The sequence below is a fragment of the Sphaeramia orbicularis genome, chromosome 5 (genome assembly GCF_902148855.1).
Source record: "Sphaeramia orbicularis chromosome 5, fSphaOr1.1, whole genome shotgun sequence".
Classification (NCBI taxonomy): Eukaryota; Metazoa; Chordata; class Actinopteri; order Kurtiformes; family Apogonidae; genus Sphaeramia; species Sphaeramia orbicularis.
Window position 1 is genome coordinate 34,501,980 of NC_043961.1, and position 17,700 is coordinate 34,519,679.

The window sequence follows — 17,700 nt, forward strand, 5'->3', positions numbered from 1 at the left end:
GCGCGTTATAGCCTCACCTTCCCTTAGAACGAGCCGATATTGTACCTGTTATCATACACCTGCTCTTTTAAACTCGTAAAGCCTCACATCATATACCCAGAAAAAACAAGGTTTTAGTGCCTAAATACTATCTTGAACTAAAAAAGTCATTAAAATATAATCCCATCAGATAGATTGTCAGAAACCACAAGACATAAAAGAATACTAAACAGGAAATAAGAAAATAATAATATATCTAGATGTACATCACAAGACAATATTTACATAGTAGATCAAATGTTAAATATTAAAATCTTAAATGCTGGAACGTACTTCCATTTAGAAGTGAAATAGATGTTTAAGTACAACAATGGAATGATCATCTACAAAATAGACTTGAAAGGGCCTAATTACTACAACAGACCGACTGCCTGCAAGGTTGGAAAATATGAAGTTTTATGTCAAAATATCTGTCAAAAACAGACTGAAAAGAGAAGTAGTTTTTTTTTAATATAAATGAATGTATGTGCAGTCTTCAATATAATTAATATTTGCATATTTATTATAGTGTAACTATATATACAACAAAATTGTTAGCTACCACAAAGTGACTGACTGAACATAAATTAGTGGTATGTATGTAATTATACAATATTAAACTTACCCACTGCATGTATAGAATAAGGTGACAAAGTAATACCTGTAAAAAAAAAAACAAACGAACTATGAAAACAAAAAACCCTGAAAGTCTGTCTTGATCCCACACGCTGCTTTCTCTTGTGTTCTTGATTTAGTGATAAACTACAGATATGGCAATGGTGCCTTAAGTTGGTACAAATCTGTAGGAATAACTGGAATTTCTAGAGTCTCTTTAACAAATACAGTCTTTGGTGTGTTTCTCTGGTCATTTGTGTAGCGTTACATGTCCATGTTAGTTCTTGGCTGCTGTGAAATGTAAGACACTCTCACTTCAGAGTCTATTGCAAAGTGGCAAAAAATGCATAAAAATCCCACTAGCCTTGATTTCAGAAAAGCTTGATTTGAGCTCCATGTTGTATCTTACTTGTTAAACGGACTCAGTTGCTTTTAGCTGTCATTTTTTACTCACCTTGAAAACAAATTTGATAGAATAATTTGTAACTTAAAGATCTCTTGGTGCACTGTAGCTTATTATTTTCTCTGATAAAAATCTAAAGTAATCATTAACATATGACAAATTATTTTGCTCTATGTGTTGGATCAACTGACTTAAGATATACTCAGATATACTGAGTTCACTTTATCAGATAAAAAGAAACCATCACTTATAAGATGCCAGAGAATGTCAAACACCACATTTATTTCTCTTTTTATCTGTACCAAATGCTTTCAGTAATACTGAACCTCAAACATCTTTTCAAGGTTAGTGAGGAAGGTTAGTGTTATTCGTTATTTTCTTCTTTTTTCTCTTTTCTCTATCGAGTACTATGATGTGGCAAAAGCTGACATTAAAGCTTTTCTAACCTTCTAACTATTTACTCATATATTTATGTCTTGCAGAAATTCAGATGAATTTAACATTTGTACTGGTCCCTTTAAATTCTTTTAGTTTTAGGTCTGTGTATTTTTCCACAGTAATTTGAGTACCTTCAGTAAATCATCTATAAGACACACCAACATACAAGAAGACTACATGTAAATATCATGTAAGTAATGACACTCTGCTTCTACAATATGGTTATAGTCTTATTTCATTAGAATTAAATCAAGGGCACGTCTTTCAGAGTATTTCTTGAAGTTATATGTTTATACTGGAAAGGTCCGCCAAGCCCCCCTCCCTTAAAATTCTCCCATATTCTCCACCCACAGGAACCCTCGTTGGCTATCTCATCACATTTGAATGTGAAAAACAGATCACACTGTATCACAGTCGCACTCACTGGGGTCCATCTGAAGCCTGACGTGCCAGTAGAGCAGTCACAACTTGGATTCTTTAGGTATTAAGGACATCCACTGTATACTTTCATCACCAACTGTCCTTTTTAAAAACTATTTAACCTGTTTATATGATCAAATATTGGTATTTTTTGTCCAAAGATTTACTTTTGTTTTAGTGAATCCTTTTTTCCAGTCTGAAGCTGCAACAACTACTAACAGTCTTTTTCATCACTTCCAGAACACAATTTGAAAGATTCAAGATGCTGTTTGGCTTCTTTGTCTTGTTTTTTGTTTTTTACCTGGACAAGGGAATATGTGCTGCAGGTAAGATGTTCTTTTATTTTAGATTTGTACTAACGCATAAGTATTACTAATACACTATACCACATTTAGCCCAAATGTTTCAGTTCATTACCATTTCAATCTACTACTGTTAAAATGCGTCCTACATGTTTGTGTAAATTGATTGACAATATTAAAAACTTCAAAAAGATGTTGATAATTCAAAGCCTGACCCGGTCACTTGATTTGTTATTCAGTGTAGTGGCAGCGTGCTTTTTTTCTTTGCCAAGTTCCTCATGTTTTCTCTGCTGGATTTGATAGAAATTTCTCAGGCTTGAAGAGACATAAATACATAAACTGTCAGCTCAGTTGAATATCATAGTGTAGCACCACATCCTGTCCAACTCTTGTAGAAAAACAGAAAAGGAAGCAAGCCAGTTGACACTGGTGACCAAAACGGTAATAAATCAACTCTTTAATCCAAACAAAGGTCCTGTGTCTCAGAGAGGCCAAAAAGTGACAGGGGTTTGAAGAGCTTGTCTACGTGTCATCTTTTGAAAAGGAGGATCTGATGGTTGTCAGGATCACCCTGTGGTGATGGTTCCCTGAGGCCTTGGCCTGAATTGATGCTTTTGATACTCTTTGACTTCCCTCCCATCTCACAGTGCCGAGGCTTTGAGACTCTTTGAATTAACACATTGCTCTAAATAGATTTTGGTGTGCAAACCGTGCAAACAGGAGAGGAGAGTGGCCAGATCTCTGGGATACCGGAAGCCAGTTGTGTCTGCAAGGTCAAAACACCCCCAAATTCACCTCAGATGTTTGCCATGAGAGCTGTCTGGATGTCAGAGTAAAGTTCAAAGATGACCAGTGCACAAAGGGGGGTTTGATTTAACTAAATTTAGAGTGGGCATCCACCATAAAAAATAGTGTATCCTCAACTGCTTTAACATGTACATCAACAGAGGTTATATGTGGATCAGATTTGTCTTATTTGACTACTATAGAAGAAAAAAAGAAAACATAAACAAGTTTTTTTTCTTTTAAAAATGTTTTTCTTTTTAGCTGGTGAACCTTCAACAATAAGATTAAGGATTATTCATTTCTTCCCCTGTTGAATATTTCAAACTGTATTTTTACATTGTATATTCATAATTCAGTGCTTGTATATTAACGTTAATGCTTTGTACTTTCTTCCTTCAACATCAGTGGAATCAGAGCTGAGAATCACAACCATAAAGGTAGTTAAAATATTTTCTAGAGCTTGTAGTAACTGTGTGTACAAATGTAAAGAAAATGCTTTACGTATTGTCATTCACTACATTTCCTTGTAGCAAGAACCATATGCAACATCTAAAGACTCACAGCTGGAAGGCTTTTGTATGGACCTGCTGTCTGAAGTCGCCAAAAAAGTGGGCTTTAAGTACCAAGTACATCTGGTGAAAGATGGTAACTATGGCAGACAGGATGACAACGGAAACTGGAATGGGATGATTGGAGAGATTGTGAGAGGAGTAAGTACATGAAAAAATTGACATTTGGAGGATGTAAAGGTCACAAAGCCACTTTGCAGAGGCTTGTGGGACACATTCAGGATATGTATGTGCATATGTGTTACATGCAAACTCAACATGTATGAGCCACATATGCTAATGAGATTGTACAGTATGTATGTCTTATATGTCAGCTGTATATTCATGCATTCTTTACAGGAAGCAGACCTTGCAATTGCTCCACTGACTCTCACTGCAGCTCGAGAGAAAGCTGTGGGGATGACCAAACCGTTCATGCAGACAGGAATCAGTTTCCTGCTGAGGAAAGACGTGTCAGAGGGAGCAGGCTTTTCTGATTTCCTGACCCCTTTTACTGCCGAGACCTGGGTCTGCATATTAGTTGCCTATCTGGGCACTGCAGTTTGCATCTTTATAGTTTCGAGGTTGGTGAAAATTATAATTGTGATTTACTGACAAATGTTTTTGGATTCAAATGTTAAAAGTATACATCTTCCATTTTTTCTGGCAGTGAAATCTTTTTAGCAGTGTGACATTGATGATTAATTTTTTTATGCAAATGCAGACTCAGCCCGTGTGAGTGGAATCAGCCTCAGAGTGAGCAGAACAGATTCAGCCTCCTAAACAGCTTGTGGTACACAGCTGGAGCTCTGACTTTACAAGGTTAACAGCAAATCCAGCCAACAAAACCAAGAAAAGAGAAGAATATCAAAGCTTAATGAATTCCCCTAAAATGTTCTCCTTTAAACGTTCATCATGTTCTATTTTATTTAATTTTTTTTCCTTCATCAGGTGCTGGGCCTCATCCAAAAGGTCTCTCAGGGCGTGTTGTCATTTGCAGCTGGTGGTTTTTTACCATTGTCCTCCTGGCGTTTTATTTCTCCAACCTCAGCTCCTCTAATACCCCTCAGTCCAGTCAGCAGATAGTGAAAGGGTTTGAGGACTTGGCCAATCAGGACAGCACTCAGTATGGCTGCTTGGCAGGCTCATCCACTCTTGCATTCTTTAAGGTGAAAAACACATTAATCGCAGCATGTTTAGACTCAACCTGACATCATCGGATTACTATTGGATCACCCATCTCATTCCCACATCTGTCTGTATTTTTTGTCTTTGTGTAGAATTCAAATAACCCGGTGTACCGCAGAATCTATGAACACATGGAGAGAACTAAGAGTTTTGTCTCAACTATGGACGAAGGGGTCCGACGTGCAAAAGAAGGCAACTTTGCATTTATTGGAGAGTCTGTTTCACTGGATTTAGCTGTTGCACGTCACTGTGAGCTGGTCAGAGCACATGAAGTCATTGGAATGAGGGGATACAGTATCGCTACTTCCCTTGGTGAGACTGCTTATTTTTTATGAAACAATAAAAAGATAATGACATTCCAAAGAGCTAAAGTGCTATAGTTACAGTTTTAATCATGTCAGCTCAATTCCTTTAGGCTCCCCAATCATAAAAAATCTCAGTGTGGCAATCCTACAACTGAGTGAAGCAGGAGAGCTGGCTTACCTGCGAAGCAAGTGGTGGGCCAGCAGTTGCTTAGCAGACAAGGCCAAGTCTGTAGCTGGGCAGCCACACAGCCTCAAAGGGATGTTTCTGGTTCTTTCTCTGGGTCTCGGGCTGGGATTACTGCTGGCTGTCCTGGAGCTCACCTCCAGGAGCCGCAGCAGCGCAGTGGAACAGAAGGTATGCACTAGTACTTTCACCAATGGGAAAATTTTGCCTCCTCTGTTTGTCTGACAGCATTTTAAACATTTCCATATGCCTATTTTGCAACACTGCAATTTATTACAGTTAAAAATAGTACTAGCTGTGCAACTTCACAAACAAGAATTAGCAATGACCACTAGCCTCATACCCGTTTTTGCAATGAAATGACTTATGTGATAACATTATGAAGTTATTTACCTCACAAGTTTTTATCTTAATGTGTTCTTGTCATAGAAATCCTGCTGCACTGTATTGACTGAGGAACTGAGTCTACGCTTTAAGAACAGCAATGCAAACAAACCCCAGGAAGCTGCCGATAAAGACACGGAAAAAGCATAGAAATATTGTTGTGCAAACTTTTAACAGATAGTTTTAACTGCTTTAACTGTTTTGGAATTTATTCCTCTATTTAACAGAGATATAAACTTAGTTGTAGGTTGGTTTTAAATTAATCACTCATATTTACACTTGAAAAGTAAAAATTTTATTAGCAAATAGTGATGAATACTTAAGACTTTCTAATGTTACTGCACTTTCCTACACAATGCTGTACAATTGGCAATGACATGACATTATTTCAACATTTTAAAAGCTATTTCATGCAGTGATTTTGTAAACATTCCAGCTGTGTATATGCAGCAGTGTGGACTGTAAACATCGCAACAGACCTTTAATAATAAAAACTAGCTACTTGTGTAACTCTTGTTGATGTCTTCATGTTTACTTAGCAAGGAACTCAGAATCGCTTTGTGACTCAGCCCTACTCTATCTGTTCTCCCACACATTGTCTTTTTTACTGATGTTGCTCATCTTCTGAGAGGCCTTGCTGTTTTTGCTGTCGCGTATTTAATCTGTGGGAAAGACAAGTACAAACAAAAACAGTGATTTAATACAAAAATATCCAAGAGGAAATTACACACATTTGGATTTTACTTTTGTAAATGTGAGTCACAAAGGATTCAAAACTCACCTTCTAGAAAAAGCGGTGATTTACAGCGGATCTCTTTCATCTTCTGGTCAAAAAGAGCCTTCATCTCCCTCTGTAAAGTGCCTTCACGTTGATCTGCACTGTCTGGCACACAGGTGGGTACAAACTCTAGGCTGTCAGTGCTGCCATTGCTGCTGTTTGATGTGCTGTCTGACAGGCAGAGGCCGTTGGGTATAGGCCTCACCTGGTTGCTGTAGCTGCTGTACTTGGGTTTTTGCTGTGTCTGCCAGTGGAGAGCAGGCTTTCGGATCACCATCGGTGTCTGAGGAGACGATACAGCCTGTTTTCGAGGGCAACTGCGCGAGCGAGGCTTCATTCGTACTGGAGTTGATGGTCGGGGTATGGCTGGTGCTTCCAAAGTCCGTCTGACCCTGGCAGGAGATGGTGGTGGAATAAGTGGGACTTCAGGCTTGGGCGGAGGCAGTAGCTCAGGTTCAAATTCAGGTTCAGGTCCAGGCTCAGGTTCAGGCTCAGGCTCAGATTGAGGTTCAGGGTCAGGCTCAGGCCCAAGCTCAGGCCCAGCCCCAGGCCCGGGCTCAGGATCCGTTTCAGGTTCAGACTCAGGCTCAGGCTCAGGCTTAGTCCCAAGATCAGATACAGGTTCAAGTTCAGGCTCAGGCTCAGGGACTGAATCAGTTTGATTGTGCATTTTTTTCTCAAGTACCTTTGATTCATGTGACTCCAGTTCTATTGGTGGCTCCTCTGATAGTTCAGGGAGCTCTGGTTCGCTAGTCCGAACTGTCAGTGCTTCAACACAGTTTGATTCTGGTAATTCAGATTCACTCTCAAACTCTTCCAGAACTGGATTAAAGCTGACGAGAGCGGGGCTATCAGGACAAGAAGCCTGGGATGACGTCTCAATGTCCAAACTATCAGTTCTAACATAGGGAGAAGTAGATGGGGAGTCAATGGAGGCCATGCGGCTGAGGATCCCTCTCTTTGGTTTTGGTGGTTCATGAATTTTAACTCTGTGTGCTCGCCTCACAGGTTCACTCATGGCTCCTTTGTGAATGGCTGCCTTGGCAGCTGGCCCTTGTATCATAGGAGGTATTTCTCCATTCCTGCTGTCCTGAGACATGCTGTCCATGTCCTTAAAGAAGTGTGTAGCACGTCCATCTTCTGACGACAGGACTGAAAAATCCACAGAGGGGAGTCTTTGATTTCCTTTCATATGTTTCTGTGCAGCTTTTTGGAAGTGTTTCCGGGCCGCGTGTACAGCATTTGAAGGTTTACTCTGATGAAAAGCAAAGATTTTTGAGACTGACATTATTTTAGATTAATACTTGGCATGTGAGTTTACATGAAGTAACTTACCTTTCCTGTTATATCAATAATGGCAACATGAACAAAAATGGAAGCCTCTGCCATTCCCTCCAGATACACATGACGATAACCTGCAAAAATCATCTCATACTGAAGTCTGTTCATGTCAATTTCATCTCAACATTTGTATTTCTGCAGAATAAAGTTAAAACTATGATAGAAAATTAAAGGTTATTTTTTATCATTATATGCACCTGGCATCATGCTCTTGAGTGCTACAGTCCTCTGTCCAATGAAATCTCGTCCAATAGGATCATGGTCCCACACCTCAAAACGCACCAGAGCAACTTGTGGCATCTGAATGTTGAAGACGAGCGTCTCCTCCCACATTGGGTTGAAACCTGAGCAACAACAGAGGTGAAGCTATATAGACTCAACAAAATACATTCAACTGACTATATGTCACTTGATTTGTTGGCTAGGTACCATTATCATCCACTACCCTGGTCTGCTGCTTAGAACAGTCAGATGGTAGACCAATAATCTCCACCTCAACAAAAGGATCAATTATCTGCAAGCACACAATATGAAATAACAGAATTTCAGAAGAAGATATATACATTTGAAAGGATTTTTACTGACAGTCTGTTAACATTATGTCTTGAATATGTTGCAGTACCTCCCCCCGATCCCCAAACATTGAGTCTTTTGGTTTTGGAAGCTGCTGTCCACTGATGATCTTCAGCACTAACTGAGTCTTTCTGTGTCCTGGTAGAGGATCCTCTGACATTGGATTAAAGGCACCTGAGGAAAAACATTATTAAAAATGTAAAAACAGGGACTTAAAGTGCTCATTCTGCACAATCTTTACATATACATACCTTTACATAAGCACTTAGGCCTCAATATATATCCACAGTTTCCATTGCTAGCAAACTTGGCTCGGTTGAGTTCAAGCATGCGCCCTTCTGTTTGATAATTCATTGCAACTGAAATGAAATATTTACATTTGGACATGAATAGAAAGTTGCTAGAATACCAAAAAGACTTCTTACAGTGATTCTGTAAAAGTAGTGTCTCTGATAGGATTACCCATATGGCATCCTGTATTCCAGTACGGTTGTGGGTTAAAGTTGCTTGAGTCCACTCTGTAGTTGGAGGGGTAGACTCTTAGGAGTTGGCGCTGGTTGAAATGGACCAGCTCCCCTGGTTTCAGCTGTAAGATCTGGTTCATAACAGTCTCATTGAGGGATGATACCTGCCAACTGTTGGCATATGCTGCCGGACAGAAACAAAACAGTATCAAGGTTGGAACCATGAGATTATGACTGTTACAAAATATACCAAAATTATAATTAATGTTGAATGGATGGCCTCTTTACCTTGTGTTTCTATGTCATGCACACGGACAGATTTTGTATATTTGACCAGATCAGACAGAGCCCGAGACAATCTCATTGTTTTCCTTTTCCTGAAGGGAGACATATTGAGTTAAAAGTGTAACCAGTGACACTGAGAACATTAGGTAAAACTGTCCAGTTCAACGGATGGCCTTACTTGGGATGGTAAACAATTTGTGTCCTCTCTCTGCTGCTGCTGTAGTCTGATTCTCCATCAGAGACCACTTTATTTTTTCCCCGTATTTTCTTTTTCCTCTGAAAAACAAAGCATTCCATTTGGTTTTTATACTTGTATTCTTCATAAGGAATCATACAGATAGAGGAGGCGTCAAAAAATTGATTAAATACCTTTCGTTTAAAGCTTCTCATGATTGATCTGCCAAACCGTCTTTTCTTTTTAGGCTGATTGGCAGAGGTGCCATTATTTTCATCCTGAAACAGTCAAATATATTATTATATATTATATTATATATAATCAATCAGTCTATCTATCTATCTATCTATCTATCTATCTATCTATCTATCTATCTATCTATCTATCTATCTATCTATCTATCTATCTATCTATCTATCTATCTATCTATCCTTTACCTGTGAGTTATCGTCATCATCATCGTTGTCTTCCTCTTCCTCATTCCCACTGTCTTCATCAGACACATCACCTTCCTCTGCATTAGGATCAAGATTTGCAGGCAGTTTTTTCCCCTTCAAAACAAAACAGAAGATAAATCAGTCACTGGCTTTTTTATAGCTCCTTTTTTATACTGACAAAGCAAATCCTTTTAATGATCATTAATATTTCCTCAAATTCTACATAGTTGCCTTACAAGTTTTTATATGCATAGAAATAATTGGGCTTTTGACCAAAATACCTTCAAAGATATTATATTCCCATATTCCCATCAGCACCTTAGCAGATAGACTAGTGCGTAAACTGAAAATAAACTGACTATTTTGTTAATAATTGATTGATTACTTGTTTTTATGTGCTAAGTGCTCATGCTAATTGCTACTAATGCTAATGCTAGGTGTTGTATGTATTCGGATGGGTAAAATGCAGAGACTGAATTCCCCTAAGGGCATAATAAAGTGAGTTAACCTCTATTTTGTTTTTAATTATTCTTTTCATTCTATCTTTTCTAGAGCTGAAGGAAAAATCAATTTCCCCCTATGATTCATTGAAAGTAATTTGAACCTGAATCTGATACACATTAGGAAGGACAACATGTTACCACTGTTAGCCAAAATAAATCTGCAAAGTTGAAAATATTAAAAATCAAGGGTGTAAATCTTATTTTAGTTCCAAACTTCAAATTCCAAACTGCAGAATTTTAACAATCAAATGTTTTGTGCCTTTGTAGATCCACTGCAATCTGTAATGTACATGTATAAATGAAGTGTAAGCACAATATTGTTAAAATTGCACTTATTTTTTCTAAGAAATTTTAGGTTTTTCACATTTTTTTGTGAAAGGACAGTTTTTGTAAGCATTTTTTTAATCAAATGTTATTATTTTGCACTAAAACAAAGAGAAACATTTTGAGTTCTCATTATTTATAGGCTACTATGCTAATATTTTACTGGTCTGGCCCTCCTGAGATCAAGTTGAGCTGAAAGTGGCAGATGAACTAAAATGAGTTTGACACTCCTGGCTCCAAGCCTCACAAATGTACAGTCATGTTAGTGCTTTGTATGAAAACTTTCACAATAGAATAAAAAAAAAACATAAAAAAAATCAGTGTGCCGCTATCTTGATCTTTACCTTGATTAAGACTTTCCCTTTTAAAATCTCAGGCGATGGCAGCTTCTTGCATTCGTGCACATTTACATTGGACAAGTCCAGTTTGTCCTGTAACACCTCCTTCAGATATTCAGCCATCTTCTTCTGCTGAGGCACACTGCAGTGGTTCTCTATGGACAAGATCACCGGGTACCTGGCAGGTGGAATGATGATACCTGAGCAACTGAAACAGCAAGAATCCAATGCTTTGACAAGATCCAGTTTAATACAAGGAATGAGAAGTACTCACTGTGATTTTGTGAAGGCGTATTTGTTAATTGTTTCAATAACATCTTTGAAGAGAATTTTTGATGTCAAGGTGTAACCGTGATGAATAATGGGTTCCCCGTCTGGCCCATCCCAACAGTCCACTAAAAGACAGGGAAAAAAAGAAACATAATGCATAAAACAACTCTTCCATTTATAATACTATTCACTATATCTATTTGACTGACCACAGATAAATCCATGGTGGTTTTTCAAGCTTACCCTCCACACAGCGACAGCCAGCCTGGAGAACATAAGCGTACATTTCCACTCTGGACTGAGACAGGAGCTGATCTCCGGTCAGGTATGTGTTATGTGATGTGGCAATGAAGTAGTTAGACAGAGGCTGCGTCATGTCCTGGTTCACCTGGTTGTGTTCAGGGTTGAAGATATCACCTGCAGGGCTCCGCATGAAGTTGGTAAAACCTAAAAAAAAATTCAGTTTAGGCCTTTATATATCTGTATATAGCAATAGTCTTTCTTGAGGTTATGGGACATTTTTTATTATTATTCATTATAAATTGTCATAAACCAGGTCACCATACCATCAATTCCCAGTACCATGTGCTGCAGGTTCTCAGGACAAGGTTCAAACTTGGCCACAATGTCAACTAGATGTTCCCTTGCAAGACCTCGCATCTGTAAATACAACAAAATGATCAGTGTTGTTGTCTTCATATGTACCAAACCCAGTAAAAAAAAAGATCCACCTGCATTTAACAATGCAAATAAGTAGTGATTAATATGTTTCAGCTGCAAATGAGTTTCTTTTAATCCTGATGCAGTGAGTAGGTTTTCCTTTGTTAAGCAACCTTCAGTTTAATAGAGAGCATAACGCTTGGACAAAGCCAGGATTCATCAGGCTCAAATTGTAAAAAGAGTGGTTCAGACATCATTTTCACACACTGATTGGCCACCACAAAATCTAGATCTGAACCCCATTGAAAATTGTTGGGATGTGCTGGTTAAGACTTTGTCCAGTGTCCTGACTCTACCATCACCAACACAAGATCTTAGCAAAAAAAATTATGCAACTATGGATATAAAAATGCAGTATAATTTATTGTAACATATAAGTATTCCATGACATAAATAATCCCATGATGAATATAAGGTGCCGTAAATAACACTACTCCATTGAAATATTGTGTATTGGACTCTTTTTTTTTTGGAGCAGTGTATTTTACACATTTTAGGTGATTTTTCTGCACATAAGATTGTATCTTTTACATATGTATTCTGTTGTACCTTCTGTTCATTCTCCAGAAAGCGGGCGAGGTCATGCAGATCCATGACTTCTTTTTGATTGCTGTAGGAGATCATGATCAGGTAGAGGTCTCTACGTGTGGAAATCATCTTATAGAATGAACAGAACTCTTCAAAGCCCAGAGATCCCTGGTTTTCATCTGTGTCGGCTTCCTAAGGATAGAGATGTAAGTATTCCATGAGCAAACCACCCACCCTGACAAGGCCGTGTCCATCACATTACCCAACATGAGGGAGCTTATTCACAGAACACATCATCAGAAGGGCAAGACAGAAAGATACTGAACTAATGCAATATTGCTGTGTAACTAAAGCCATCTGTTCAGTGGTGGCCATATGGACTTCCTGTAGCACTGTCCTGCACTGCTCTGCCAGAACACTGTACATACGTATTTGTCCACCCAGTCTCTATCACTCTGCTTTGTCTTAGAGCATCTCCGACTGCAATCATAAGAACTGTATTGATTAGTTTATTAATATATTGATCAATCCATAATCATCAATAATAATCATCATCATAATTACAATAATAATCATTGTAATAATAGTTGAACACTGGTTACCAGTCTTAATCATTCCTGGTGATTCAGCTACTTCTAAAATGTGTGAACCTTTTATCACATGTGGTAATAAATGTAAATATTTAAACCAAAGGTTTGATAATTTGAATAAAACATGCAACATAAAGATGTCACTGATTTGTTTTTTCATGTAATGTTGAAAAGGTATGTTTAGAAACATTTGCATTTCAGCATCAGTTTTTGTCTTGAGCACTCTTATCACATGAATCCACAAAACATCTATTCTTGACATTTTGATCAAGAAGATATATTAAACAAAACTGTTTTTCTTTTCTGATTCTCCTCTTTTAAGTCAACTTATGAATGCTACCCAGACTCAATTTTTAACCTTTATGGGTCAGGTCTTACCTGAAACATCTCCCTGACTTTCTGCTTGGGTAGATTCACGTTTAGTTTGTGAAGCAGCTGATGAACTTCTCCGATGCTCAAGGTGCCGTCTCCGTTCTTGTCGGCCTCAGAGAACGTCTGCTGCAACCATGTAGAGCTGCAGTTAAGACCAAACTACAAGGACCATGTTTTTATTAGATCATCCACATTTGGACATGTGACCAGGTCATGATTTATTTTTTTAACATCACCTTAAACAAATCAATCAGTTCTTTATGTGGACTCTTAAGTTAATACTTTTACTCAAATACTTTATGACTTTGAGGTACTTCAACTTTACTTAAGAATACCAATTTTATGCTACTTAATACTCCACTACACCTGAGGCTACGTATACAGGTAGCCAGGTAGCCAGGTATCTGGCAAAACAGAGATTTTTCTCTGCGTTTACGCCTATCATTTACATGACAATGATGGGCACGTGCACAAGAAAACATGGTTTCTAAAAACTCCAGCCAAAGTGGAGATTTCAGCAAATCTCCATTTTCACATTTATTTGGACCCGTACCAAGAAAACACTTGACTGTTAAGTCATCACTTACATCCCTATATGTTCATAACAAAAGTAACATTTTGTTGTGATTCTTTTCAGGATTCTGATTGGATAATGGTACTCAACCATACTGCCATGTACAAGCTTGGCATGCTCTTAATGGTGTGCATATACAGGCTGTGTAAACGAAGATTTTTCTGAAAACGGTCACGCGTGCACAGGTTTGTTTGTTTTTTTTTTTAAATGGAGAGGGGGAAATATCCATTTTCTAAAACAGCCTCTGAGACAAACACTGCACTTATTACTAATTTTTATTTCTTGTTCAGTGAAGATTATGCATCTTTAGTTTTGAATGGCAGTGAAAAACTGAAAGATTGATAACCTGTGTCAATTCTACTCATTCTAAAACTAAATTTAAAAACCTATGGATTAAATTAATTGCCACAAAGCTGAAAGCAGGCCAGTTTTTCTGTCTTTTGAAAATTTGACATTTTAGAGATGTGATGCTGCAAACATGACATTATTATAAAATATGATGCTTTGCTTTAGTCAAGTATAAAGTGGTCAAATTGAACTCAAAGTTAAACATCTACAGCAGTAAAATGGAATGTATGTATTTATCCAACAGTAATATGAATACAAAACCTCATACATAGCAGTGATGTTTTGGTGATTATTCTTGCATATATTTGCTTGCATCAAATTTTGAATGTCTTCATTTTTCTTATAATGGAGTTTTGGGTTTTTTTCTTAGTTTGCTTTTTGTGCTTTGCTTCTACAACTGTTCACATTGAACATATGTATGTGCAGCCTCATAAAGGATATTGATCACGGGTACGTTGCCTCCGGGCCAGACTGTCTTCATCACTGATGCCAGCCATGAGGTACTTCAGCCCGGTGATCCAGGTCCGGGCCTCCTCTGAGTTGGTGGTGACCAGGTCCAGAGACTTGACACGAGCTCCATAATAAATACTGAAGCAGCAGTTTGGGTCGAAGCGGTTGTCTGCGTAACGTCTGAAGATCTCTGACTTCTTCCCCTCACAGACTTCATGGATTGAATCAATAGTGACTAAAGTGAAAGATCGATACATTATAAGTCCCACAGCTCAGTATTTCAACGCAGCATATCAACCATTAATGAACGTCTGTAAAACTGATTGGGTGATCTCTCACTTTTGGCCTTGTCATGTTTTCTGGAGGGCCGCCACCGGATGCAGGACTTATGCTCGTCCAAGTAGAAGAATCGGACCAGCCCTTTCTTTTTCCCCTTCAGTTTAATCATCTGAGTGCCAGTCTGCATGGTGCACATACATCTCTCCACTGCAGGAACACACAAGGCTTATTATTTTCTAAAGTTAAGTGACAATAATATTTATGTATATCAGTACATCATCAAATTACACGTTCACAACAAATATACTCTAAACTGCATGATTATGTACAGCATTGTTTATGCAATTCAGTTTTCATCATTAAAAACTTATAATACATCAAATTTTTTATTTCCTCCTCCAATTTCTCCAAAGTGCGACATTAAGTTTTGCAAAACTTGTCAAGAAACTCTACAGGACATTATTTCATATAAAAAAAAACCCAAACATTACATCCTCAAGGGAATCCTAAGACAAGCAGAGCTCTAACATGAAGCACTTGTTTATGAGATTATAGGCTGCGTCACACAGGGACTTAAGAGGCTGTTATATGTGTTCATAACAAAAGATCCTCTCAACAGAAAATGCACACAACAACAAATTATTATTCACTAGAAACAACAAATCCATACATTCTTAATTGGACACTGTATGGAATAACATCGCTTCACTTTCTTTGTATAGCATTTCTTGCAACTTTTGTATAGTTTGTTCAAAGTGTTTGTACTGGGAAAGTACATCAAAAACACCAATATTACTAAACATTTATGACATTTATTCATGATGGAATGGGGTGTGTGTTTTGTGTGCTGAAAGCAGGTAACCTTTGTTTGTAATCTAGAGCTAAGATGCATGTGACACAACTTGGCACATCATTTAGGCTAATCCCAAAGGATTGTCCAGTGTCCATATGCCATTATCTACTCTCAGGCTTCTGTTTAGATCTATCCTGGTTGAAGTTCTCAAAATATGGGTGCCAGTTAAAGAAAAAAATATAGTTCAAGATAATTTATTATTATATGCACATTAATGATACTGGTGAATGCTGCTGCTGAAGTTGCAGCAGAATGTATATGCAGTCTATCTACTATACAAAAGTCATTAAATGCATCATTAGTGTGTCTTACCTATCTGACCCAGTCTCCATTTAGGCTGTGCAACCACACTGCCACCGATCCAGAAAAACTCCTCTGCAAGTCTAGAGATGGAAGCTTTGTGCCAGAGTTTTGGGGAGGTCATGATAGACTGGCTCGATGAATTTAAGGGGCTTGAATTGTGCTTTGTTTGATGACAGGAGCTCTTGGAAAGGGAAGGGGAAAACATTCCTGTGGACAGAGATCCTAAAGACTGAAAGGTGGCTTTTTTAGGTGAAGTCAGTGGTGGGCTGCCACTCAGCCCTGGAGACAGTGGCGCCATCGCTGGGGTAATGTTCATTCCTGAACTATGCATTTGAGTCCAACTCTCCTGTCCCATTCACTCCACATGAACCCACCTTCCCCCTCTGTCTTCTGGCTTCTTCAGCAATGTTTCTTTAAGTCATGGTTCCTCTCCTGCAGCTTAAAACACTGATCACATCCACATCTTCCATCTGGGACCAGGGAACACTCTTCCCCTGATGAAGGTCCATTCCTCATCTTCACTGTCCAGTCTTCAGGCAAAAACACACCTTCCAAACTCAGCTTTTCTTTGTTGTTTTTTTTTTTTTTGCTCTGAGAGATGGTTTGCAGATAGGAAATGTGCAACATGTGTCAGTCACTAAGTCTTCCTCAAGCTGTAATCCTGGAGGGAGGCTTCAGCCTTGCTTTCATGAGGGATTTTCACGCAACCAGTAAGCCTCTGAAGAAAGGGAGTGGGACAGGGAAGGCGCACATATTCATATAACTGCACTTAAGGCAGCCTGAATTCATATGTAATGTAGAAATCAATGTGTTCTAATACATGATGTTATGACAGACAATTATACATTGAGCTTATAGTTACACAGGAGCATTTGACTGAACCAGCTGGAGCATCTACTCTTTATCTGTGTGTCATGGTTTCCCTCTAGAGGTAGTTGTGTTACATGAAGCACATGCACAAACACAAAGGTATATGCAGTAAATACAGTGATACGTAAACCAGGACGTTCCTGTTTTACATGAAACTGTATACAGTGTTGTTGCTAGTTATTGAGGTTTTGGTTTAGAAATAGTGTCAGATAGAGATATCATTAAACCACTGATAAATAGAAAAGCGTATCGTGCAAGAGACCTGTTTCATCGCAGACTTAATATGGAAAATCTTCGTGTGAGTTCTGACATTAATAACAGATTTATTCAAAATATTCTATATCATATATAATATGAAACAAAAGCAACAACTTAACCACTGTGCTTTATTTTTATTGGGATATGGCAAATGTTGAAATGTATTTTCTACTAATTCATCAGTAGTCAATCAATAATAATAATAATAATAATAATAATAATAATAATAATAATAATAATAATAACAACAATAATAATAATAATAATAATAATAATAATAATAATAATAATAATAATAATAATAATGGTGCATGTTCATTCTGCATGCAAATTTTGACCTGGTTTTGAACATGTTTAAATTGTAAAATTCACAAATTACGGTAGTCAAAAACAGCTGATACATGCAAAGGGTACATTGCTGTGAGAGAGTTTTCCCTAATAGGAAATGGTAACCTGGCTGTATAAATGGGTCTACA

General features: G+C 38.0%; 2 protein-coding genes across 4 annotated transcripts; one reads left to right on the top strand and one right to left on the bottom strand.

Moving 5' to 3' along the window:
- Positions 1–1,777: 1,777 nt before the first annotated feature.
- Positions 1,778–6,101, top strand: grik6 (glutamate receptor, ionotropic, kainate 6). Its single transcript, XM_030133668.1, has 10 exons — positions 1,778–1,955; positions 2,135–2,220; positions 3,388–3,419; positions 3,513–3,692; positions 3,891–4,114; positions 4,255–4,352; positions 4,482–4,699; positions 4,811–5,030; positions 5,134–5,378; positions 5,637–6,101. Exons 2-10 carry the CDS (start codon positions 2,157–2,159, stop codon positions 5,739–5,741), a joined length of 1,386 nt encoding a protein of 461 aa, XP_029989528.1. The 5' UTR covers positions 1,778–1,955; positions 2,135–2,156; the 3' UTR covers positions 5,742–6,101.
- plch2b (phospholipase C, eta 2b) lies at positions 5,871–16,768 on the bottom strand. 3 transcript variants are annotated; one of them, XM_030133667.1, is made up of 22 exons: positions 16,106–16,768; positions 15,001–15,147; positions 14,653–14,896; positions 13,296–13,425; positions 12,349–12,519; positions 11,646–11,739; positions 11,323–11,526; positions 11,084–11,204; positions 10,816–10,987; positions 9,645–9,758; positions 9,402–9,485; positions 9,211–9,308; positions 9,036–9,124; positions 8,746–8,931; positions 8,535–8,642; positions 8,333–8,457; positions 8,140–8,224; positions 7,908–8,054; positions 7,705–7,784; positions 6,969–7,624; positions 6,373–6,896; positions 5,871–6,253 (listed from the first exon to the last, which is right to left on the bottom strand). In XM_030133667.1, the coding sequence occupies exons 1-22, from the start codon at positions 16,449–16,451 to the stop codon at positions 6,249–6,251; spliced, it is 3,930 nt and encodes a 1,309-aa protein (XP_029989527.1). In that variant the 5' UTR covers positions 16,452–16,768; the 3' UTR covers positions 5,871–6,248. The 3 variants fall into 3 exon arrangements, with proteins under 3 accessions (XP_029989527.1, XP_029989526.1, XP_029989525.1); XM_030133666.1 differs by having other exon boundaries at positions 6,373–6,859; positions 6,914–7,624; XM_030133665.1 differs by having other exon boundaries at positions 6,373–7,624.
- Between the last annotated feature and the right edge of the window lie 932 nt (positions 16,769–17,700).